We start from the raw sequence: 26082 nt of genomic DNA on the forward strand, positions 1-26082 counted from the left end.
AAAAGGGAACATAATCGTCTTCTGCAACCAAACTCGACAGCGCGTATGATTGATTAGAAGATTGGTGTAAATCAAAGTGGGTGGTTTAAACCGTGACCAATTCTCTATCTCAAACGTCATTATTTACATTTCACTTTAAAACTCAGCTCAATCGCTTAATTTTTTAATTGTTTCATTTTTTGTATTGATTTAAATATATAGTAGGGTGGGAAGAGATGGGACACCTTTAGCACATAATATCGAAATATCCCGATCGTTTTAAAGCATTTAATAACGGTCTATGGGAGTCATGAGGATCCGTTTTTGTAATTCTTTTAATGTTTTATGTTTACTATCGCCTAAGGCAATAAAATTGACTAAAAAGGTGCCACATCTTCCCCTACCCTACTATTAGTTGTAAATTAGTGAGTTTAGCTTGCTTACCTACTAAATTAAAAATCTTATTTTATGGAACGATACCGCCACCGGTAGATGACGCAGCAGAGCTTCGTTGAAGTCCATTCCCAAACTATGGCCAAATCAAATTAATAAGAAAATTCAGACAGATTGTACAGTAATTGACTAGCGATTAAGGTTATAGATCTATACATATAGTAGGATGGGGGAAGATGGGACACCTTTAACACGTGATATCCAAATGTCCTGAACAGGTTTTAAGCATTTTACAACGGCCTATAGGAGTCCTGGAAATACGGTTTTATATTTCTTTAAATGTTCTTTGTTTAACATCAAATGTGACGAGAAAGGAGAATGAAAAGGTGTTCCATTTTCCCCACCCTACTATACAAGTATTAATGCATCTTGAATTTTTCTACGTTTATTATATGTTTGTTTTACAAGTTATTAAACTAACACCAGCTAAAATGAATGTAAAGATTTCATGCCATTATTAATCAAATTATATGGTACAACCATATTAGTAATTAAATTATAAAACGTGCTATGCGTAGAATTTTGCATAAGTTTCGTTGTTCTTTATTAGGGGCAAATATGGAAAAGGGAGAATAAACTTGTGCACTCTTGGTCAAGATGCGAAAATTCTATGGAATATTGGTAACTTCCTCGTTATCTACGTGTGTAAATAACTTTGCTACAATCAGATGTCTGAAATAGGTTCCCTGTACCGTGGGTGCTTGCCCGTCGTGTGTCTCGGGTTTTATATGTTAACAGGTGTATGTATCGATTAAAGGAACAAGAACCAAACTGAAAACGCCTTTGGCTCAACAACAAAACATCTTATTTTCCTTGTTGCTATCGCAGACCTTCTGTATGGTTGGGTGCGCCGTTTGGTGGTGCTTTCCGAGAGCTAAATATAGCACCAAGCACGTGACACGCGTCAGCCAATAGCGATCGAGAAAATTGTGACGGGGAATGCCCACGGTGAGGCACCGCCATAGCTAGTACCGCAATTTTGTCGACGAGGTACTGTACCGATGAAACAGGCCCCTGGTTTCGCGTTTAATATCGCAATCTTTAGTACATCTAGTCTTTCGATGCACAATAAAATTACAATGTTTAAGAATCGGATACACTTTTGTTTTTGCTGGTTTGGACTTACGGCATGTAATTGTTAACTAGTTTAGCGACGTTGGAAACGATGTTTTGTTTTTTTGTCTGAAGGACAGACTAGACTTGCGCAGTAGCCGTATATTCGACTTAGCTGTTGTGCGCCAGTTTTGAATTACAGTCAATCAGTATTATAAAAAATATATATATATATAATATAATATGTTTTATTACTTTTTTTATGTATGAATAAATTAAGTTTAAATTTTCAAAAATTAAAAACTGTACAAACGTGAAGCATTTCTCTGTTTTTCAGTTGAATTATTGAATAACTATTTTCCAGCTTTATTAATGAGTGACCAATCTTTAGTATTACATCAGAGCACAAGGGAAAATATGTTTCCTGAGGAGGTAAATTCATTACATTCTTAATTATGCGTTTCAGCATGGCTTAGAAATCTATACTTGTTTAAACTTTTTGTATTTTTTTAAAATTAATTTTTTTGTTAAGTGCAAATACCATACACTATGCATATTGCACAAATAAAGTATTTAGGATAGTTTCTTTCATTACAAATTTTTATTCTTGTATTTTTACTCTTGAAATTAATGTACATATCAAGTTCCTTAATCATTAATTTATTTAAACAATACCCAACAACAATATTTATACAACGCCCCACTAAGAGTGTTTAGTTTGGTATTACGCCAGTGTGAATGTCACATTTTAAACAAATAGGAATTACAATCAATTTTATACTTCCTGTTTAAAATGTTTGTTCTTATTGGTTTTTATACATTGTGTTTAAAATTACAGCAGTTAGCATCAAATAGTATGGATGTCTAAAGTTTTCCAACAGAATTTTTAGGTCCATTTATCAATATATCTACTTCATTCAGTTGTGAAATTAAAATAATAGTTGTTTTTGACAAAAAAATTGAACAATTTTTTTGATCACAACAGTTTACAAACTTTTTAACTTTATGTTCAACGTTTACTTTTAAAACTAAAGACTTCTTAAAATGTTATTTGTATAAAATGTCCTGCACTTTATTACAGAATGGAGAACCCTATCTTGAAATCATAGAAAACCCGAAATCGCGAGGTTTTCGCTTTAGATACACATGTGAAGGTCCGTCACACGGTGGCATTCCTGGAGGGAGCAGCGATAAAAACAAAAAGACATTTCCAGCAGTAAAAGTAAGTTTAGATAAAGGTTTTAAATGAATTTAGTAAAGGCCTAAACTTGGGCACGTTTTTGAATGGTAACGGTTAATGAGTAAAAAAAGGCCTATTTTATAAAAATAGACAGCTGGGCTGTGTATAGTATTGCACTTTGTTTTAGTTAAATAGTATTTATCAAGTTCCTGTTTCACACACATATTGTAAGCCAAAGCAAAATTATAGTTTTTATAATACATTTCAAATGCTGAATTTATTCTAAATCTGAATTCCAAGGTAGGAAACACATATCTTTCACAGTTTCATGATTTGCCACTCTTCCACTCCCTGTTAACAAAATGTTTACGAAACCGACCATTTCCAAATTTAACCATGGCGATAGCGTAATAAAACTTGAGTGTCATGTGACACCCAAGGCAATTCACAGAATAAGTTGAACAGAAACTTTATACTGTCTTTATAAATTTACAGTATATACAATTGAATTTGTTGTCATATTTTATTTCTAACTTTTTATATTTCTCATGACATAGTGAACTATTTAAACGAATTTTTCTTGTTTGTTACACAATTTAGTGCAATTTTACAAGTGTATTATGCAATTATGCATATGCAGTATCATGCACTTTTTTCATTGCAGTACTGCAAAACGCAGACTTTTTTTCATATAATTTGATCATCATATGTATATTTGTTTATAAATAAACCATTTATTTAATTATACCGCAATTGATGGCAAATGATCCAAATAAGTAATGCCTCAATGGTCAAAATTTTCCATAATTGGCATTTGGCATTATATATTAACTTTGTTCTATGCTTTCGGGATTTCCCACTTAAAACATGACTAGGCCTATGTTTTTCAATCGCTATAGGCCCACTGTCTCTATATTTAAGGTTTTTAATTAAAATAGGTTTATGTTACGAAATTAAATAGTTACATAACATGGAACATCAGTTGTCAAAACAGTGATTTTGAAATGTCATGTTTTAACACACATCATTAATTAATGCATGTCCTGACATTTCTACCATTAAGATGGCTTACTTAAAACCACTCGTCTGTCAGACAAGATTTTATATAAAGTTATAAAAAAAATCCTAAATCTGAAATGTTCCATATAGAAAAAGGCTTCCTATAGACCCTTGGGCTTGCCATTGTTTATTTTAGGCTTGCCATTATTTACTCCATTGATTTTAGGTTTCAATATTACGTCATACAACGAAACTTCAAGGAAGTTGTGCAACTTTTTGCGCTCATAAACAAAGCTTTTAATGGTGTAGTTATACAGCCCCAATGTCCAAAATTATATGTTTTTTAAAAAAGTTTTTAAATATTGGACGAAATTAGGAGTGACCTTTTACTATTAAAATGCAGTTACACTTATAATTGTTAACGTAGAAAACCTCAGAAATTAATGCTGCAAACACAATATACTTTGGCTCTTTTTGTGTTTAGACCTGTCACAGCAAGAAAAAAGCTTTTTGGGCATAAAACTGGGGTGCCTAACATAATTGTGTCACCCTGTTTCAAAATGTAGGTCATGTTTCCCAGACAACGCTTACATTATGCTTATGTTTTGGAATTTCCAGATCTGCAACTACCAAGGTTACGCACGAATTGTTGTGCAGTTGGTAACGAATGAAGAAAATCCCCGCCTGCACCCGCATTCGCTCGTGGGGAAACAATGCCAGAATGGTATTTGTACTGTGCAGTGTGGGCCAAAGGACATGACTGCCACGTATGTACACTGGCCTACCTAAATATTTTAATGTTTCATTTTTGTTTTCAGCCTTTGTGTTATAAAAGGCCTACAAAATGTAATCATTTTCTTCCATTCTAAAAAGGAAATGTATAAAGGAAATAATTTTTTGTCTGTTTTTTATTTTTAAATAGTTAATATCCTCTAGAACTAAACTGTTTTTGGCGCAAAAAAAAACTTTTCAAAATTTGTTATTAACACAAATGATAAGGCGCACGTATAACGTCATTGGAAACCTTTTTATGTTTATTGTTTACGTATAATGGAAAACTTCCTGTACACAATTACCCTGGAAATTTCCTTGTCTAGAAGCCTATATGCCAATACTGTCTACAACGAGTTTAGCTTATCTATGCCATAGATTAATTAAGATACACAATACCTTTGATTAAATTCAGTAGTTTATGCTTGATTTCATTTGTAAGGGTGCTTACTTTTGTTCAGTATGTTTTTAATATCTAGAAACTGCACTATTAGCAAAAATCACTATGATTGCCAGTTTTATGCTAAACTAGTTCAGTAGAAATATATTATATATATATATTGTTGAGGTCTTCTGGTAAAGCATGTTAACATAGTTTTTAAGTTTATAGTTTGCCCAAGTTTAACAAAATTAATATGTAATTTTCACAAATATATATGCCGAACATATGAATAAAACTGTTCTTTACAGTTTATTCGCTCCTCCATTTGTAACAAAATAACTTAGAAAAAGTCCTGCAAACCTAGCTAGAACTGCTACTAACAACTAACTTAAGTTTATTTTGTACAATTAATTGTATTTTATTTCACCTGGCCCCCAAACACATGGCCAGATGCCTAAACAGATTAGTGTTTACAGTACTTCGTATTCAAAAAAAGTGTAGAGCACTGTATTAAAAATTATAACATTTTACCTTATGACAAAATAATGGCAGCAAAAATAGTTTTCATTATTATTGGTGATGCCAAAATTGCCTAGCAACACCACAAAGGTTTTTAGGACTGCAATACAAGTTGTGTTTACTTCCAGTTTCCCCAATCTTGGCATACAGCATGTGACGAAGAAGAATGTTGCGACCATCTTGGAGGAAAGGTACATAGCAGCAGAGATGCAGCTTAGCTCAATCAATGATGGATTTCCACAGGAGGTTCAAAGAAACATTAAAGGTAGTTTGGAAACGCACCCAGGGCTGTGATAAACTTGTTGGTGTGAATGTGGTTGCCCCACTATGCAACGATAAAGCAATTAGATTAAGTTCAGGTTCAAAATGACAATAAATTTAAGATTGTTTTCATTAAAATTTTGATTTAATTTGGTAAAATTTTTCCAAATTATTCAGTTTTCTTCCAAAATTTCATTATTATACAGTTTTAACGCAAAAGCTAACACAAGTTTTGGGCTTAACAAAATACATACTTTTTGCATTTTTTACAAATTTTATTCCCATTTTTTAACAGATGAAGACCGAAAGCGGATCGCAGCAAAAGCTCAGAGTGAAGCGAAGTCAATTGATCTTTCTGTTGTGCGTCTCATGTTCATTGCTTACCTACCTGACAGCAATGGGGCTTTCACAATCATGCTTAAACCTGTCATTTCAGATGCTATTTTTGACAGCAGTAAGTACTGTGTGTGAGTTGCGGTAATGGCTTAAAACTGGCCTTAATCCCGTACACTCGACAAGGGCCTTACCCACATGGAATAAAAGTTAGTGTGGGTGTTGGGTCAGGTTTTTTTATAATGAGTTGAAAATTCTACCAAGTGGAAATAAACAATACAGTCACTGGCATGTGGTTTTCCAACTTATAGCTTAGAATATTAATGTTTACGATTGGCAAATCAGAAACGCCAGGTATAAATGTAAACGGGTAAAAGTTGGCTGAATTAGGATTTAGGAGGATTAGCTAACTGCTTAAAGTGGCTGTAGATTTTAGGCTTTTATTTTCGAATTTATTTATTTCTAACCCATTTATATAATAATACATATATAAAGGGCATGACCTTATGCTTATTAAACAATAAATTTAACCAATAACTTTGTCTAAAAATATATGTTCATATGTCCTAACTGTCTATTCCATACACCATGCTCTATATTCTGTATATAGGTGTCCTTTTCTACTTTGAATTTTTTAACAGTTTCCTAATAGCCACCCTTTAACCATAGACAATTATATTCTACAGAGGCTCCAAACGCAGCCACACTAAAGATTTGTCGCATGGATTGCAACGCAGGGAGCGCTAGTGGGGGGGATGAGGTTTACTTGCTGTGCGACAAAGTACAAAAAGGTGGGAAATAATCAAAACTATTTTTGCTTTCGTGACTCATTTTTTTAGGCGTTTGGATTCTAGACTTGGACTGTGTTTTTGACATTATTGTCTTACATTGCCCGTGTAATGGTTCGGATTTATTTCGGGCAAAAATGTTATTTTTTTTTAAACTTAACTAACAACTTTGTTTTAGCCATTTTTGTCTTGTGCCAAATTATCAATTAATTTTATTATTTAGGGATTTTAGTATGTATATATATATATGTCACATAATGGATACTAAAATGCCATTCTAGTTAAAATAGTAATAGAATACTAGAATCGGATGCTTTTGCAATATCGTTTCTAATCAAAGCTTTTAATTTAAAATAAAACACTTTTATGCCTGCAAAAATTATTGCTTTGGTCATTTCATGCTCTTTTATCAATTTAGGTTTTAAGCTTAAAGAGCCAAACTTTGCTTATTACAATACTTCATTCAGTATTTGATGTAACTCTTAAATAAATATTTTTGTTAGCGTGTTACAAACACAAACAGATTTGCCTGTGTTGTATTAAAATACACTACACTGAAAAACAATAAGAGCCACACAGCAATTTATTTATAACTTAAGCCAAAAGTTAATGTTTTCTTAACTCTGATATGTAGTATTAATTATGATAGACAAATGTTTTTATTACCCTGGTTTTACTAAGTATGTCCAAAAATAAAATAGTGCAACGTAAGTAAAGAAAAATTATTGTTTCTGCTAAATAAAGTTTTTATAAAATAAACGTTTCTAAAAATACCATAATTCAGAATTTTTTACAGTAGCCGTTATTTTAAAGTCTTTATAATGGTAAACTTTCAGGATATTTTATCTCTAATAAAGTAGTACTAAATCTACTTTTTTTAAAGTATTTTATTTCTATAAAGTACAAATTATATTTAGTTTGTAAAATATCAGTTTCTCATGGTAAATATACATTTAAGCTTGTTTTCTATTTTTAGAACATTTATATATATAATAGGGTGGGGGAAGATGGGACACCTTTTCGTTTAGTTTTCTCTTTTCATTCGGTAGTAAACAAAGAACATTTAATGAAATATAAAACCGTATCTTCACGACTTCCATAGACCATTGTTAATTGTTTAAAACACGGTCATGCAATTTGGATATTATGTGGTAAAGGTGTCCCATCTTCCCCCACTCTACTGTACTATATATTCACGTTAGCAATCTAAACAATGTAAAATATACAATCTATATTTTTCATGCAGATGACATCCAAGTCGTGTTCAGTGAAGAAGACATGCAAGGCAACAACTTATGGGAGGCTTATGGTAGTTTCTCACCAACTGATGTACACAGGCAGTTTGCTATTGTGTTTAGGACACCAGCTTATAAAGATACCGAAATAAAAATGCCAGTCAATGTTCAGGTATTTTTCAATAAACATATATTATTAACTTAAAAAATGGCGAAATATAATTAAGTTTTTATGAAAAAAAGGTGGAAATTTGAAAATAAATATCAAAAAGGGCGTCACAAATGTAAAATCCCCAGACAAAATTCCATTTTCATACAGCAGTTGTTTAAACAAAGTTTACATTAATTTTATTTAAATAAATTGTTAAAAAATTTCCCCAATCGATTTTTATCTCTCGAGCCCTTGGTATTACATAGAAAAATCCCCACTCTTGCTTTCCCAGTGGTTTTGTTAAGTAATAACATTTTACTGGAAACACAAAATGAAGTTAATGATTAACCATTGTACCAGGTGTTGTCACAGACCTACAGTGTTGCCTGAAATTTTATAATTTTTTTGAAAACTGAAATATAACGAAGATGTTTTATTTTTAATAGCTTAAAAATTATTTACACATAATTTTTTATGTTTACTGATTTTTCAAAAGCTAAAACCGCTACTACTATAGACATAAAACAATTTTTTTAAACAATGCGCAAAAAATAAAATTTGAAAAACATAGCGAAAATAATTTAAGACCATTTTTTATTGCAGTTGCTCCCAAAAATGTAGTAATCAAATTTTTTTTTATCCAAAATTATCTGGCAAAACTGCTTATAAACTATTATTTGTTTACTGAACCAGGTTCAGCTCCGTCGCAAATCAGACAATGAAGTTTCGGAGTCAAGACCATTCACATATCTTCCAAACAAGTCTGGTGAGTGTCTTAACAAACCTTGTAATTGGGCATGAGGTGTATGACTAAAGAAGGCATTCGTATTAAAACACCTGTAGTTCTCCTGGCAAAAGGGGATGAATAACTTTGACTAATTTATTTGTTCATTAATTCCTGTTTAATAAGGGTAACCTTGTAAAAAAATGTTTTCATAAAAACATTGTGTAGTTTTTATTACTTAGAAGTTGTGGGATTATTACACCTAACCTTCACCAATTGGACAAATATAACAGACGTTGTTTTTGTACCTTAGGCTATGATGTTATGTTTACAAAGCGCCGTATTATAGTTTAGTACCATAATAATGGTGACTGATACAGCTTTGGGTATAAATTTAATGAACTGAATAATATTTGAGTAGCTCATCTGGTATAAAAACGTAGTGTATTTCCACGTTTTGTCCGCCATACGGCGAGACTTCATCAGGGAATGAAACGCAACAGTAACAAGCAAGCGAAAAGCAGGAAAATACTCGACGTTGGTAATACACTACGTCGTAACGTTGGAAATACACTACGTTTTATACCAGATAAGCAACTAAAATATTATTAATAGTTTAATACTATGCCTGGTAGCAGAAGTAACCAAATATTCATTAAACAAAACATGTTTCCAGATCTGGAACTGATCGACAGAAAGAGAAGGAAAGTGATGCCAGATTTTCTTGACCACACCGGAAATGGAAGCACTGGAGGTAGCTGTTAAAATACTTATAAACACTAAAACACCAACTCGTTTTTCAAATAAAAATCTGTTTTTTTTTATATATTTTTTAAAAACAAATTATGACAACAAAGAAAACAGAATACACTTTTCTCCTTTAAAAATTGACACTTTTAATTTTTTTTCTTTAAATTTTTAAAAAATATATATTGTTTTTTTTCCCTTAATTTAAACCCCATAATTCCTACCCAGGTTATTCATTCAACCCACAAGCTGCTATCCTTCCAAGCTCCTACAACTTCTCCGGCAACACTGGTAGCGGCAACACTGCAGGCAACGGGGCAGGTAAAGTAAAGGAAGCACGCCGACCCCCACAAAAGCAACAGAACCCACAGAAAGGGCCAGTTGATCCTTCTGTACTCATGAAGCTTAAAAGAATCAAAACAGAGCCGGTACGTTGGTATTTCAAAACATTTTTCGTTTTTTTTTTATGTTTTAATCTTGCAGTATTTAAATGAAATATTTTTCTAATTCTAGTATTTCCTATTTTTTTAAAAATAGTTTTGATAATTTTCCCTTTTTAATTGATAAGTTTTATATACTTTTACCTAAACAAACAGTTTTGTAATTTTGTTATCCTCCAACAGAAAAGTCCATCACCCCCAACTACCTATTCAAATTTCCCACCAATTGCCTACATGAGCCCAGCCAAGGTAAGAACAACTCAAACCCCTAGAACTAACTACTCAGCTTACTGTGACATAAGGCAGTAAGGCACCACTTATTAATTCTATTCTGTATGGGTGAGGACCTGGTATTTAGGCCAGATTGTGCTTATTACCCCACACCACCACTTGTTTTAATTTGTAACAAAATGTGGAAAGACATTGTTAAAATGAAGTTACACCCTTAGTCATCTAGCGTAAAAGACCTCATTGATAAATGGGCAAATGTAACATATTTTCACTCTACTAGTCATCTAACAGTAATGGAAAGGCTATTTAAATGTAAAAAGCGGGTTGTTACAATTACAATTTAAAACATGTCGCCACGCCTATTCCAAAAGTTGGGGTCACGCGTCAGCCTAATAATTTTTGGTTTCAAAAAATCATTCCAAAAAAAACTTAAAAATTAATTCTATGTGCCAGAGCTTATATCTTCTTTTTTTCCAGTCTGAGCCCTCGCCACCTGCCCCAATGAGCATTGGTGGGTCTCCTGCAGCTCAAGTACCCCAGGTAAGTTGCTTTCTATTTTCATTATTCCTTCTACTTTACATGGGTGGATCCTACAGCAGGGCACATCATGGGACCTGATATGGACATACAGTGGCGCAGGCAGAAAAAAAATAAGGGGGGGTTTAATCAAAAAATTAAAAAAATAAATTTAATTTTTTTAATTTTTTTTTTTTGGTTTAAAAGGGGGGGGCACGACCGCCGAAACCCCCCTGGCTGCGCATAGTTGGTCCATTACTCTAACACCCAGGGTGCTACAACTCATTCAGTGACCACTGGGTTGGAGCAACGTCTGTTAAATGTTCTGCCCAAAGACACATATGCCTATATTAGTTTTGGTATCAGACTATCAGTATTGAAAATTGAATCAAGTAACTTTCTTTAATAATGCAAGCCCCTAACTACTGAGACACAGCAACAGTCTACATATGACGACACCTAAAACATCATCACTATAACATAACAATCAGACATTTTTTGTACCTACATATAGTGAGACACAGCAACAGTCTACCTACTTAATAAGTCACCCAAAAATATTATCACTATAACCCAACAGTCAGTTATTTTTTGTACTTGAATATAGTGTTTTAGTACATACACAGGCAGTAAGCATTACCACTTTAAAACTCTGATTCCCATTGTCTTTGTAGGAAGAGGAATATCTACCAGGAACTCGAATCCCATTGCCCAAGAATGCTCGTCCACATACTGGACTACCACAGGTACAGTTTAAACAATTGCCTGATAAAAATAGCATGTCAAAACTTTGCCTAAAAAGCTGTAATTAATTTGTAGTATTGTTCATTACTACAATATATTTTAAAGGATTTAAAGATATGATAACGGCGGTATGCAAATAATATTAAAATGGAAAAATTGTGTGCATGAAGCAGGGCTATTTAATTTTTTTTTGTGATCAAAGTTTTTGAAACTACTACTTTTACAGTAAAAAAAATAATGTTTAAAATACTACACAAAAATTTTCATATTTTTAAACTATATTTTTACTTAATTCAATAGATGAGTTTCCAAAATCCAATTGTGCTTTCCCAACAACAACAAATGCAACAACAACAGATTCAACAACAACAACAACAACAACAACATCTTCAACAAATTCAACAGCAACAAGCATATTCAAACTACAGCCCCATGTATTCCACCACATATGGGCTGGACAACACTCAACACATGGTGTACAGTACACCCTCACCTGACTATGGCCAACAGGTAGTTTTTTAAACAGAAATAGCTTTTTTATCTTTCAGTGCAATTTTTTTCAATTTTTTAAAGGCTTAACACCATTTGTAGTATTAGTTGTTTCAAAAATTTTAAATTATAAAAAATTTGAAATAAAAAAAAATTTAAAAATTTAAAAAATTGAAAAGAAAAATTGAAGTGGAAAAAAATTAGGGATTTGATTACTAGTACTAAACATTAAATAAAATATTATAAAAACAAATTGTTTTCCTTCTGTTTAAATTTTGCCTATCAAAGAATATAAACCAAATATGATTTTTAAAGGGGTTATAAAGAAAATTGGCATTTTCTAAAGGTAATGTTTTTTAATAAAAAAAAAGTCAACTTGGAAAATGTTTTATTCTTTAACCAAAATCTTTGATTCTCGCATCCAGATCATATTCCTTCATCTTCTAATCCGATCTTTCATTCCTTTCAGATCATCCAGCAGTTAAGCCCACAGGAAGTCCAAGAATATGAGGAGACGGTGATGAATGAGCTGTCAACAGTTGACGCGGGTGACTTAGTCGACATAATGAACGTCGATCTCAACCACAACCCAATGCCGGTAAAATACTTTGTAAAATTCTGTAAAAAAAACTATTTATTTTTAAAAAAAAGTAAATCTCCTTTTTGTATTATTTTTTTGGTAATTTTTGCAGTTTAGTAATTTTTTTGCAGTAAATAGTATTTTGGAATGATTTTCCATTTATTAGTAGTTGAAAAATTAGTTATTCTATGTTATATGGGTAGTTTCGGACAATCTAATTTTAGGTCAGATTTTGCCCATTTTCCGAACACATAAACTACTTATCTATAATATGAACATATAAATGCATAAATAAAAAAAAATTAATCTTCAAAACTCTCTCTTCTTCAAAAAAAAATTCCTAAAAATAGATGCACGCAATATTTATTATTTGCAAAAAAAACATGCATAAAACCATTTTTTAACATGAAAAAAAACTAAATTCTCATTTTATGTCCAGCAAACTACCAACAGTAACATTATCAACCAAGCTTATGATCAAGCCAACATCCTTACACAGACAAACAACACTTATGGTGGAGGTGAGTTGGGCTCGCTTATAGTTCAGTTTTTCTGTTTTTTCTTTTGTTTTTTACTCTCTATATTTTGGTTTGAAATGTTGTAACATCTACTCTTACCGAAGTTTTTACATTAGATAGATTTAGTATCGTAATTAACTAAAATGTGATTCATCATGCTAAATTTAACGCAAATACTCACTTGAGTAATATTCAACTAATTTTGACAAATCCATAAAATCTTGATTTTTAGTTATATACCAAGTATCTTTCTTAGGGTTTTTATTGTATAATGGTGCATTTTGACCCTCAGCATTGTTTTCGCTTATACACCATTTTTTTCTGTGTTTTTTTTTTGTTTTTTACTCTCTATATTTTGTCATTTTAGGAAGCAAATTTATTTTGAAAATTGTTATTAAAAAAAATAAAAATGTAAATAAAAACATTTTTTAATAAATAAAAAATAAATTAAAAACATTTTTTTACAGTTTTGAAATCATTAAAAAAAAAAAATGTAAATAAAAACATTTTTTAATAAATAAAAAATAAAATTGAAAACATTTTTTTACAGTTTTGAAATCATTTAAAAATGTAACGAAATAATAATTTACCAGTAAAAAAAAAATATTATATATAATATATATTTGATTATTTGTTAAAATTAGGAAGTCCAAGAATGTAAAAATTTCCCACTATAAAACACAAAATGTACATTACATTTCTTAAGTAGTTGCACAAAATTTAAGAAGTATGATAAAAATTTTTATTTTTAAAAAGACTATATATTATAAAGAAAAACAAAAACCCAACAATTTTTTTATTGAAATTAGGAAGTGGAAGTTTCCGAGGATCAGTGGTTGATCCCATCATCCCTCAACCTCTTTCAAACGCTCCTCTTCCTATATTGAGTCAACAGTTTAGTCAACAGTTGTTGGAGCTGACGGAATATGATTTGGCCGACATTGAATCAGATGCAGGAGCCGAACGGGTAATGACTCAGCAAAAATTTTCCACTGTCATTTTGACCAAGCAAAATGACTTTTTTTATACATTTTTTAAAGTAATTTATTCAACAAAAAAAGAATGGCAATGCTTAGCAAAAAAACACATAAAAATGTCAGTCACAAACACATCAAAAGTAAAAAGTTGATATTTAAAATACTAACTTTTTCTATTTTTTAGAGTATTTTCTATTTTTTTTTAGATTTATAGGTTTTATATAGAAGAACTTAACCAACTGTTGTGTAATTTTGTTATTTTCCAACAAAAAAACACTTAACAAGTATAAAAATGATACCTAAAATGTAAAAATCCCTGCACACAAAACATCACATCATTTACATTTCCTAAATATTTGCATAAAATCCCAGAAACCAAAGCCAGGCAACAACAATGATGATGAACAGGAAGAGGATTACGCCTCTGCTTATTGTGAGGAACAAGACACCACTGACTCAACAGTAAGTCTAATTATAATATATATAGTAGGGTGGGGAAAGAAGGTACATCTTTTCATTCTATTTTCTCGTCCCATTTTGTAGTAAAAAATGAAAAAATATTCAAAAAATTATGAAACTGTATCCTCACGACTCTGATGAACTGCTGTTAGTTGTTTTAAACATGAAACGATATTTCAATAATATTTGCCTAAAGATGTCCTATCTTCCCCCACCCTACTGTATGTATATATATATAAATAACTTTACTAATTTAAACTTAAATGATTTCAAAAAAAAAAAAAATGAAAAAAAAAAAAATATATATATATATATAGTTTTTCTTGTTCATTTTATATATTTTGTGATTTGCTTTTTTTTCTTGATTATTTTTGTTTGTGTGTTAACGATTTTTTTTGTAATTAAACAGCTTTATAATTTTACCTCATTTATCGATATTCATATTTTTTAGGCTCATGAAGCAGAACCCAAAAGCTTTTCCACCGTTCAATCTGGTAAGTAATAAAAGATAAACATTTTTTTCTATTTTATTAAAACAGCATTTTTTTTCAATTTTACTTACACACATCTGAACACAATTGTATTGTGTTCTGACATCACTGAAAAAGTTTAGGATTTTGAGCCAAAACGGTAAAAATATGTAGACAAATGTATTATACATATGAAGTATGGAGTATAATGAATATATTCAATATATCAAAGTACCAAAATAAAAGTCAGCACAAAAATATTTTTCCGAAAAAATATTTTTTTTCTTCTTAAAAAATATTTTAGTATTTTTCTGTTTAAAAATTTTTTTAAAACTTTTTCTAGATTGTTGCAATGTGGAAGCTGATGCAGCGATGTTAAAAATGGAAAAACTATCTCTGGCGCCATCTATGCCCACAAAGTTAGACTCGCTTAAGCCTGAAAAGAAATTTGATTCTAAACAAGTGGAAACCAAAACAAAGGTGAAAAAATCATTTTAAACTTAAAATTATGTATTTACTGCTGCCCAGTGTCATTTTTGGGTGTTTTTTTTAAATTGGTTTAATGCAAAACCGGATAAAGAAAGGGCTTAACTGTTTGCTGTATAAAGTACTGTATTTAAACTTCCGAACGTTTGTTGTTTTGCAAAAATTCAAAATATTGTTTTCATCTTTCACAGGGTCCTTTGAAACGACCTGTCACATCAACAAGTAAGTTGCATGAAAATTAACCTTCAAATTGTAAACCAGTAATATGAACACCAATGATACTCTGTATTAAGCATTAAAAACAATAATTCTGTTTTGTTGCTGTAAAATATAAACTATTTTTTAACTTATAAAAGGCAGGCGAAATTATTTAAATTTTTACACTTTTTAGTCGCTTTTTTCACCTTTTTTTTTTCCGTATTTATTATTTTAAATTGAAACTTTATATTTTCTTGGTTATCGTGACTGAAGAGACGAAATAAATTTCATACATTCATTCATTTTTTTCCAAGTTTTTAAATCCAATTAAATATTATCTTTTTTTATAATTTTTAACTTTTTTTTAAACTATTTCTAAAGCTGCCTCAGTGACTCAAGCCTTGGAAAAATACGCTGTAAAAACAATGAACAGAAATTCATCTGCTTTGCACGATTTCTCGGTGACAGGAGATATCAGAATGCTCCTTGTTCTACAGCGCCACCTAACGGATGTTCGTGACTGCAACGGCGACTCGTGAGTGGAAATTTTTATTTAAAAAAAATGTATATTTTAGTGAAAAAATTTAGATTATTTTTGTTAAAATGTTGTTGCAAACTGTCTGAACACTATTTTTGTTCCTGTTAAAGTTCAGAAAAAAACTACATTTTGTCGAACATCTAAATTTTGTTCTTGCCTAAAAATATTTTTTGGAAAAATTCATCCGGAATCTCAAAACTTTTTAAAAACCTAAAATTTCATCCAAAACTAAAAAAAATCCTCTCAATCCACAGTGTCCTCCACGTAGCAGTTATCCATGATCAGATGCAGGTCCTCTCTTCGCTCCTGGATGTGATCGTTACACTGAATAACAAGCAGAACATCATTGATGCGGTCAACCCGCAGAAGCAAACTGCTCTACAGATGGCGGTGCTTAGTGATAATGTGGATGCTGTTATTGTGAGTAAAAAAAACAATAATATTATGATAGCAGGGTGGGGGAAGACGTAACACCTTTAGCACATAATTTCCAAATATCTTGATCAAGTTTTAAACAATTAACGACAGTCTATGGAAGTCGTGAGAAAACGGTTTTATAATTCTTTTTATGTTCTTTGTTTACTACCTAATGGGACGAGAAAATAGAGTAAAAAGGTGTCTTATCTTTCCCTACCCTACTGTTTAAACTCTTTTTTTACTTTTGTATGTCATCTTTTTCTCTTTAAACACGTGTTCTTATCATGTGTGGTAGTTTAGAAAACTCTGTTGTCATTTTAAGTAACCAAATATTAAGAGTTTAGATAAAAGAATGTAAGAAAACTGTATCAAATTTCATCATTTAGTTTAAATACTCTAGAGAGAAATTCTAGACTGTACTTTTTAAGATTTAATTATGTTTTGCAGTTTTTTTGTGAAATAGTTATTTTGTTTTTTTCCTTCAATCTATTATAACATTCATACGTAGCTTAAACTGTCTATTATAACATACATACGGTATTGACTATATAATTTAATATACGCTCTCTTAGTCTCTACACATTTGATCAGTTTAAACACATGGCACTTTGTTCTGTTGACCTGCTGTATTGAATGTTGGAAATATGAGAAGACAAATTGTCTTGTGGTTAAAACGTGTTACATTACTTTTCAATTGAAAAGTGATATGTATAACTCCTTAAAACAGAACCGAAAAAGAAAAATCTGGTTTTACTTTTTATATTTGCCCTTTCCAAACTACTTTTTTCCATTTAAAAAAAAGAGTTCATTTCAAAAAAATGTTCGACTTTAGTATGTCTACTATTCCAAAATCTTAAGTTTTTATCTTTTTTGTTTTTACATTTTTTCATCAATTTATTTGTTTATAGGATCTTCTTAAAGTTGGCGCGGATCCACTCGTACTTGACAGTTACGGCAACCACTCCATTCATGTCGCTTGTCGTCACGGAAACGCCGACATTCTAAATCGACTACTAAACTGTAAACAAGTTTATGACATGGAAATGGATACGAAGAATTTCGACGGTAAGTTTTTAAATTTTTGTATACCGTTTTGTCTTTGAAGCCGTGGCTTCCATATTGGCCTCACAATTTAGTTCTGTATACTGTTATTTGTTAAGGTGCCACGGTGAGCAGTGCCATGGCATAATTTCATTAGCAGTGCAATGACTTCATATTTTTTTAATTTCTTTTTGGGGTTTTGTTTTTCCATCATGTTCCAATCTTTGGATCAATCTCTTTTAAGGCCGACTCCCCCCATTATACGGGTTGTGTCCTTACGCACACTTTTCTTCCAATTAGAACTTTAATATGCTTAATTAAATGATGTTTATTTAATTTTGACATTGTATCGTCTGTAGGGTGTAACGGTCACGCCTTTTAACCAAAACATTATTTCTTCCTTTTTTTTATCAATAAGCGTGTTTTAATAACTGTTGTTTTACTGTTACTACCCGTCTTTTTCGCTTGTGTCATTTTTTCTATTCTTCGTTATCCTCACTGAAAGACGAAATAAATTTCATTCATTCATTCATTTCTGTCACAGGTCTTGGGTGTTTCCACCTTGCAGGAAAGGCAAGTTCAGGAACTCGTCAATGCCTCGGTTTGCTCCGAGAATTTGCATTTGACGTCAACATGCCGGACATGAAGAGCCGACGTACAGCTTTGCACATGGCTGTTGAAGCCGACAACATCGTGGTGGCTGGCTGTCTTATCTCAGAGGTACGTTAAGCGATAAAATCATTTTTTTGGAAAATTGTCAACAATTTTTTTTTAAATTAAAAAACAAAATTGATAATTTTAAAAATTTAGACCAAAAACTGTGAAGGGAAAAATAAATTTATAAAAAAGTGGTATTAAAATTTGGATTGTAAAAAATGTGTTGCATCCAGTGTGATGCGGACTTGGAAGCTTCAACATATGAAGGTTACACTCCTCTTCATGTTGCTGCATCCCTGGATCACTGTGAGATCGCTACTCTGCTCCTCGCATGCGGAGCTGATCCGGAGGCGAGCTCCGCTCCTCCGGGAAGGGAGGATGGAATGACTCCTCTTGATCTTGCAACTTCCGATCAGGTGAGATCATTTTTATAATTTTTTTATGGGTGTTTTATCATATGACTTTTTTGACGGTTTCATGATATGATTCTGTGAGTGTTTTATCATATGATTTTTGAGGGATTCATGATGTGATTCTGTGAGGGTTTGTTCATGTGATTCTGGTATGATAAAAGGAATGGATTTTGTGAAATAGTTGTATATAAGTCTTGTTCACATGATTAAGTGCATCATTAGCTTATCACATGGATAAATCATGTTTTCCCAGATGAGAGATCTTCTCAATGGTGTGTTCATGAAAAATATAAAAGAAGAACTTGACAACTCCAACTACAGTGATGAAGAAGGTAAAAAAATCAATAATTTTATTTTTAAATCTAAAAAAATTTATGTTTTTCTAAAAAAAAATAATAAACTAAACAGATAACCTCAAAGGTTTTACACCTATGCTGTTGCTACCTCTCTATAACATTTGCTTTGCCCTTTTCACATAGTTTTTTTATCTTAAAAAGACAATTTTGTCCGCAAATTTTTTTATCTTAAAAATGCCCAATATTGCCTAAATTTTAATAAACATTGTTACATCTATAGACCTTGCTACACTTGACCCATTGATTAGACTGAAGCTGTGTAAGCTTCTCAATCTGGAAAAATCCGGTTCTGACTGGTATGCTCTAGCTAGCCGGTTGTCTCTTGACTACATTGTTTCCTTTATTGACACAACAGAAAATCCCACTGACTTGCTGCTAGATAACTACATGGTAAGTTTTCTTTACGCACACTTTTGTTTCTATAAAAAGACTAACTTGATAATATTGAAACATAAATGGCTTGTTTGTCTGGTAGGCGTAGCGACCACACTTATTTTTCTTCCAACTGAATGTAAATACATTTTTTAACTGTAAGCGTGTTTTAACAACTGTTGTTTTGTTGCTATCCTGTCTTTTCGTCTTTTTAATTGTCTTTTTGTGTGTGATTGACCATAGCACAGTTGGTTAGCAGCACACCTGACTTTCACTCAGAGGTAATCGGTTCAAGGCTCATCATTGCTACCATTGTGGGTGTATGTGTCAAGACACTTAACTGCAATTGCTCCAACCCAGTGGTCACTAATGGGTTGTCCAAATTATCAGCCATACATAAAGAAATGAAAAAATCCCCAAAAAATAATCACCTACAAAGTAACATACATGGTAACTCATAATCTGGCGCGAGGTGCATGAAACAGAACACCCGTGTTTAACAATTAATCGTTTCCGGCCAGGCAGGGATAAAGTAAATTACATTCATATTAATTGATTTAAAAATGTTTGATTTTTGCAGTTTAAGCACGGCACGGTTGCTGGCTTACGATCAGCGCTTATGAACATTGGAAGACATGATGCAGTTCAACTTCTAAACAGAGCAGCAACAACAACATGCAATGACAAGTTCGACAGCAATGTAAGTTTTTTAACATGTAATGTTGGGTATCTGGTAGAATCGGAGTGATATAATATTCTAGCTGTTGTAATATTGTTATAGTAGGGTTGGGGAGGATGGGACACCTTTTCATTCTATTTTCTTGTCCCATTTGGAAGTAAACAAAGAAAGTTCAAAAAAATTATTAAAATCGTATCCTCACGACTCACATCGACCTTTGTTAAATACTGAAAACACGATCTGAATATTTGGATATTATGTGCTAAAGGTGTCCCATCTCCCCCTTCTATGTGAAGTTTGGTTAATGTGTAGTAATTACATCAAATGTTTTTTACATGGAACATAGTGAACTGCTGTCTGTTTTGTGTCTCAGCCATACTATACTTATATAATCGAATGGAAACTAAAGAATATTCTAAGTTTAAATATATGTCAAAATACAGGTTAAGTAACCTCAGTATTAACAGCAATGAGTCACATTTGCCCCAAATCCAAGGCCCCCTGGCGTGGCTTGCGGTAGAACCTCACCCCAGTTTAAAAAAAACAACCCTTTGACCCAAATCCTGTCACTAGTTCCCTTATTTACTAATACATCTTCTACAGGCTACAGAACAATGCGACAGTGCATTCGGCAGCTTGCCCAACCAAATCGACGTTATTTGAGCTGCCAAGTTTCAGCATATATAGTGTGGCGACGGCACAGACAATTTATTTTACGTTTTATTTCTTTTATCCAGTCTTTTTCGTGTACAGAGTAACCGGCCAGTCATCAACCTAAATGGACTGATATTTATCGTGTTTTGGACTTTTTCAAGTCCTGAATTAAAGTAAAAAGCTCGAACGCCAATATAAAAATGCTCCTTTGCTGTCTGTATAAAATTCTCCCGTTCCGCGCTTGATTTTTTTTCTGTTTCATTCGTTTGATTTTATTTTTTTAGCTCAGCCGCATCGATTTACAATAAGGCCGCGTTTTTTCCCACATAGAGTGATATCTGTACAGTTTTTGAGCGAAACGGGCTAAATTGGGTGCCCACTTCTATAATGTTTTATTTTCCACGTATTGTTAGGAGCGATCGTCAAGCTCCCCATGTTACCACTTCGTGTAACTTTAATTAGAAATGTAAATAAAATGTATTAGAAACCAAGTTGTCGGTGCTGTGGTTCTAAAAACGCACTTTTTTTCTGTGTTTTCGTGGTATGGGACTTACTGCATAAAATTGTCTCAAACTTAGTAACGCCTACAGGTTTACACATATATATGGTAGTGTGGGGAAAGATAGGACACCTTTTCATTCTACTTTATCGCCCCATTTGGTAGTAAACAAAGATCATTCGGAGAATTATAAAACCGTATTCTAACGACTTCTATAGACTATTGTTAATTGTTTAAAACACGATCAGAATGTCTGAATATTATGTGATAAAGATTTCCCATCTTCCCAGCACTACTATAATACTGTGATGCATATTGTTTCATACTTAATTCCGATTTAACGTCCCATTTGATAGTAAACATATAATATTTACACAATAGATAACCGTACTCTCATGACAGTTAAAGGGGGATTCAAATTTTTAAAACACTTTTTAGAAATATGGGATATTATGTGCTAACAGTAGCCATCTTACCCCACAGTACTTCCCGACCGAGATAACACGGCCATGAGTTTTAGAATCGTACTTGATGAATGATAGTTGCAATTAATAAGTCAAACTGACTGTTGAACTGCAATGCAATTTCTGAATCGATTCTTGGCCGTTTGTTTGGTATATTATACATTGGCTTGATGAAAAATGATTCTTTTTATTTTTTATGTAAAAGAGATCATTGGTTTTCATCGTTATAAGGCCACAAATAAATAGCAGGGGGGAAGACGAGACACCTTTGGCACATAATATCTAAATATCCTAATCTTGTTTTATAAACTATTAACAACGGTCTCTAAGAGTCGTGAGGGTACGGTCATACAACTCTTTAAAGAATAAAATTGTGTCCCATCTCCCCCCACCCTGCTATGTAATATGTTTTTTAATCGACGTTCATTTTTTTGTAGGCAGAGTTTAGTACTATGGACAACTGTTGCACATAATATGCAGATTTCTTAAGTGTGTTTTTAACAATTATAACACTCTTTTTAAGTCGTGAGGCTACAGTTTTATAATTCTGTATCTTCTCTTTTTTATCATGTATTATGGGAGCATAAAAAAAGGAAAGAAAACGTTGACCTCTATACTCGCACTTATATTAGCTCGTCTCATTTCACAAGATATAAAAAACCATTAAAATTATTGGTCCAATACTTTATTACTACATGATCACTGAATTACAATTTACATAAGTACAACATTACTACAAGTTTTTATCATAAATGAATTCCCCCAGGCCATGAAGGTTATGCCTTGTGACTGAGTGCAGCATACTGAAGTGTGTATGTAACTCGTTCATCAATTTTGTTACCTCTGGAATCAAATCAGCTCCCACTAGCTCAGCAACCTGTTGTAACAAGGCGTAGGATTATTAGAATCAATTAGATTCTTTGGATTAATTCTATAGTTTTATTTTTTATATTTGATGGGTGGGGGAAGATGGGACATCTTTAGCAGATAATATCCAAATATTCTGATCGTGTTTTAAACAATTAACAACGGTCTATAGGAGTCGTGAGGATAAGGTTTTATGTTCTTTAACTAAATGTTCTTTGTTTACTAAAACATGTAGTAAGGAAATAGAATGAAAATGTGTCCCATCTGCCCCCACCCTACTATAACATCCTACAAAAATCAAAATAAATTGTCTTTCGAAGATGTTTTCCTTTAGGCAATTAGAAAACCTTAGCACGAACACCATTTTCCCTGGTCCGTAATCAAGGAAAAAATGCTTTTCGGCTCGATTTCTCTCGCACATTACCATTTTTTTCGATAATAAACAATGAAAGTTTTTTATAATAAGATATTCGTATTACTCACTTCCGCGTCCCCCAAAACCTCTGCCGCTTGGTGTATTGTTGTTAAAGTTTCTACCGTGTTTCTCTCCGATTTAAAAGCTTGGCGAAAAGCACTTCGGAGGGTTGGCGGTCTGGTATGGTTAATCTGCATATAGTTTGAATGAATGAATGTAACTTACTTTATCGTTATAACTACGAGTTAACATGTATGTTATTTTGTGGGTGATTATTTATTTTAAGATTGTTTTTTGTATGGCTGATAATTTGGACAATCCGTTAGTGACCACTGGGTTAAGGCAATTGCCGTTAGGTGCGCAAGGACACATGCGCCCACAATGGTAGCAGCGACTAGCCTTGAACCCATTATACCTCTGAGTTAAAGCCAGGTGCGCTAACCACTTTTGTCACGGGCGTATAGTACACAAAGAATTACGCACATGAATTTAAAAACTTTACCCCGCGGCCTTCTGTTTTTTTAGATTATAAAAAAACCTTCTAAATATTCAGACAGAACTGGATTTTAATTAAATTTCACAACAATGGCGTTCCAAAAACTTGATAAATATTTAACCCCGACATTGTGCACCTAATTTGCAACATGTTTATTTGCTCTATTAACCCGATTAAAAAAAGTTCTGGCAGTAAACAGCATATAGAAAATGAACCTAAATTTGTCAGGTTTTTTAGTCGATGTTAAATAACACACGTACGGTGAACGCAGGCATAAATCCGTGTTGAAAAAGATCGTTCACATAATCAGGGGCGTTTGCAGAAGCTGAAATCGTCACCTGAAAATGCAGTAGAAAATATCACCCCTCTAGTTAAAAGCCAAACCAATAAAAAAATGATCGAATAGATATAGTAGGGTGGGGAAGTTGGGACACATTTTAACTTTATTTTTTCGTCTAATGTGGTAGTAAACAAGGAACGTTCAAAGAGTTATAAAACTATATGACTCCCATCAAGACTCCCATAGACCGTTGTTTACTGTTTAAAACACGATCAGGATATTCGGATATTATGCGCCGAAGGTGTCCCATCTTCCCCCATCCTACTATATGTTACTTATTTATCCTCGCGAACCAGGGCGACGATAGTCGTATTATAGCATGGGTGTTCTGTTTCATAAATTCGTTCTGCAGTTATCCCGTATGTAACTTTTGGTGTAATTGCTCCGTTTTAGAGCTACTAATTTAGACTCATTAGGAACCACTGGATTAGAGCAATGACCATCAAGTGTCTTGTCTGGAGACACACCCGACCATAATGATAGCGGAGTCCAGCCTCGAACCTAACTCTCCGGTATATAGGCGAGCACCCTGATCACGTTAAAAAATATGACAAAAAAACAAACCATGCGGAATTGAACGTACCTGTTTTGCCATAATATAGGTTGCAACACGGTCGAGCATGCCGGATGTTTTCTCCATGCATTTGCGGAAATACTTCGCTACATTTGGATAAAACCGGTCGGCTTGATAATGATGGTGGATCTGAAAAATAGAAGTATTTGATGCCAATCGTAGCTATAATACAATCTAAGAAAAAATATTAAATAGGGCGGGGGAAGAGGGGACACCTGTAGCACATAATATACAAATACTACAATCGTTTTGAAACAATTACCAACGGCCTATGGGAGTCGTGAGGATACAATTTTTTAATTCGTTGAATGTTTTTTGTTTACTACCAAATGGGACGAGGAATAGAATAAAAGGTGTCCAACCGCCCACCCACTCTACTATATTACACGTTCATAACCGTTTCAGAAAACATTACAATTGGGTACGGCTAAAATAAACAGTCTACGCACCAAAGTGAGATACTGGTATTGCTTTTTCACCAGTTCTTGTGTGAATGACGTTGCCATCGCACAAAGTGGTAAGTCGTCCAAATGCTGCAAAATTTAACGAAATTGTTACGCAACAATGTGTGAACATAAAGGACATACCAAAAAAGTCCAGTAAACTTTATTGACAATTCGTACGGACCTAGGTTCATAAACATTAATTTGAAAAAAAGTTTAAACTTGGATTTAAAGAAACGTTTAAATAAATGAACTTACCAAATTCGCAATTTTCAATTTCATTGCAGTACTCACATTGCAATATGAATTGAATTCCTGGCCGAACGCAACATATACCTGGAAAATGTCATAGTAGAATCAAATACAGATATAAGTACTATGAGGAAAGGCGGGACACCCTTGGCATTATATCCAAGTATCCTAATCGTGTTTTAAACAACCGTCTATGGAAGTCGTGAGGATGTGGTTTTATAATTCTTTGAATGTTCTTTGTTTACAACCGAATGGGAGGGGAAAATAGAACAAAAAGGTGCCCAATCTTCCTCCATTTTACTTTACATACCAACCGTTTTAAACACATTCGATTAAAAATGACAAATACGGTATTACAGTAGGATGGGGGAAGATAGGACACTTTTTAACTCTATTTTCTCCTCACATTTAGTAGTAAACAAAGAACATTCAAAGAAATATGAAACTATGATGTCCTCATGACTCTCATAGACCGTTGTTAATTGTTTAAAACACGGTCAGGATATCTAGATAATATGTGCTAAAAGTGTCCCACCTTCCCCCACCCTACTATACTAAGTTTTCATACGAATTAACACACTCACGTTATTTTATCACATATAGTTAATAGAAATACATACCTGGCTTGTTAGAACGGCACATAACAAAACTAAAACACGCATCATGTATTCTACACGCAGTTCTGTTCTAAACGAACACTAGAAAACAAATTTTAATAAATTTTAATTCCAACTGCGACAATAGGCGGCAAAACTAAAGCTACTTTTTACAGCTGTGTACTTTTTCACTCTTTCTTTCAATATATAACTCATAAAGCTTGAACTGTTTTATGAAGCGGTTTTGTTTCGTTCCAGCTTTCTGCTTGAGCAATCAAGTACAGTTTTGACGAACTCGTGAACGCTAACTTATCGTGACAAACAAA

The 26082-nt window shown here is 32.7% G+C and overlaps 2 protein-coding genes across 3 annotated transcripts; one reads left to right on the plus strand and one right to left on the minus strand.

Annotated features, from left to right (window-relative positions):
• Nucleotides 1-1822: 1822 nt before the first annotated feature.
• nfkbp105 (NFkB protein) lies at nucleotides 1823-21301 on the plus strand. The gene is given in 30 exon segments (NM_001078304.1): nucleotides 1823-1917; nucleotides 2567-2707; nucleotides 4283-4431; nucleotides 5465-5601; nucleotides 5893-6051; nucleotides 6617-6721; nucleotides 7965-8125; nucleotides 8798-8870; nucleotides 9505-9582; nucleotides 9804-10003; nucleotides 10199-10264; nucleotides 10724-10786; nucleotides 11437-11508; nucleotides 11807-12016; nucleotides 12465-12593; nucleotides 13015-13096; nucleotides 13903-14060; nucleotides 14443-14532; nucleotides 14981-15023; nucleotides 15343-15479; nucleotides 15677-15707; nucleotides 16065-16218; nucleotides 16476-16641; nucleotides 17547-17703; nucleotides 18224-18399; nucleotides 18570-18752; nucleotides 19003-19081; nucleotides 19326-19495; nucleotides 20058-20177; nucleotides 20760-21301. Coding segments are annotated over 30 exon segments (3609 nt in total). The 5' UTR covers nucleotides 1823-1857; the 3' UTR covers nucleotides 20820-21301.
• Nucleotides 21302-22442: 1141 nt separating this feature from the next.
• LOC100185827 lies at nucleotides 22443-25924 on the minus strand. 2 transcript variants are annotated; one of them, XM_026835047.1, is made up of 7 exons: nucleotides 25781-25924; nucleotides 25167-25244; nucleotides 24915-24998; nucleotides 24475-24594; nucleotides 23812-23889; nucleotides 23124-23246; nucleotides 22443-22650 (listed from the first exon to the last, which is right to left on the minus strand). In XM_026835047.1, the coding sequence occupies exons 1-7, from the start codon at nucleotides 25823-25825 to the stop codon at nucleotides 22507-22509; spliced, it is 672 nt and encodes a 223-aa protein (XP_026690848.1). In that variant the 5' UTR covers nucleotides 25826-25924; the 3' UTR covers nucleotides 22443-22506. The 2 variants fall into 2 exon arrangements, with proteins under 2 accessions (XP_026690848.1, XP_026690849.1); XM_026835048.1 differs by lacking the exon at nucleotides 23812-23889.
• Between the last annotated feature and the right edge of the window lie 158 nt (nucleotides 25925-26082).

Source organism: Ciona intestinalis, chromosome 7 (genome assembly GCF_000224145.3).
Source record: "Ciona intestinalis chromosome 7, KH, whole genome shotgun sequence".
NCBI classification, from domain to species: Eukaryota; Metazoa; Chordata; class Ascidiacea; order Phlebobranchia; family Cionidae; genus Ciona; species Ciona intestinalis.